This window comes from Diaphorina citri, unplaced genomic scaffold (assembly GCF_000475195.1).
Source record: "Diaphorina citri unplaced genomic scaffold, Diaci psyllid genome assembly version 1.1 scaffold32725, whole genome shotgun sequence".
Lineage (NCBI taxonomy): Eukaryota > Metazoa > Arthropoda > Insecta > Hemiptera > Psyllidae > Diaphorina > Diaphorina citri.
The window spans coordinates 1-644 of NW_007410060.1; the positions used below are offsets into that span (position 1 = coordinate 1).

Consider the following 644-nt stretch of genomic DNA (forward strand, 5'->3'; position numbering starts at 1 on the left):
CCTTACTCCCGGAGTACTGAATCCCCCGGGGGTCGAACCCGGGCCCCCGTCATGCACGGACCGCTGGGAGAAGGGCGTGGTTAGGACTGTGTTGGGCGTGGCTAAGTGATCTTTAGAGGGGGTGACACCGGAGAAGTCTGGCGCTAGGAGAGGCGTGTTGAGGCCGCCCTTGAGTGGTGTGTCTACGTGGGTGAGCGCCATCATGTTCTGAGCTTCCTGTGGACATTGGCGAGAAAAGACACAAATGAGTTAAAAAATCTAAATAACAGATCTGTGGCAAAGCTTACTTTTTATTGCATTGCTAAAGGTGTGTCAAAACATGGTCGACCGGCCGTCGATCGGCATCAATCGACTAGGAAAATCTATGTCGTCGAGGCAGTGTGGACGTGTCAGTCGACATCGATCGATGACCGGTCGATTAAGTGTGAAAACTTCTTGAGAACTAAGAACCTCTTTTACTAATGCCATCAACCCTATACTTGAATTTTCTTTTGAATGTTATTCAAAATAAATAAATAAATACTCAAATACCAAAAAAAGGTATAATTATTAAAATTGCACATATGGGGACGCTGTGATTGTTACCTGAAGAATCCTGTCAGTCTGGGGTGCGGGGGTTCGAGGCGTCTTCATAGCGGCCCCAG

At 47.8% G+C, this 644-nt stretch overlaps 1 protein-coding gene across 1 annotated transcript; it reads right to left on the bottom strand.

Moving 5' to 3' along the window:
* Window positions 1–6: 6 nt before the first annotated feature.
* LOC103523681 (cell division cycle 5-like protein) lies at window positions 7–638 on the bottom strand (the record flags this gene model as incomplete). Its single annotated transcript, XM_008488701.2, has 2 exons — window positions 586–638; window positions 7–216 (listed from the first exon to the last, which is right to left on the bottom strand). Coding segments are annotated over exons 1-2 (258 nt in total), but the record flags the coding sequence as incomplete, so codon positions are not given.
* Window positions 639–644: the final 6 nt, after the last annotated feature.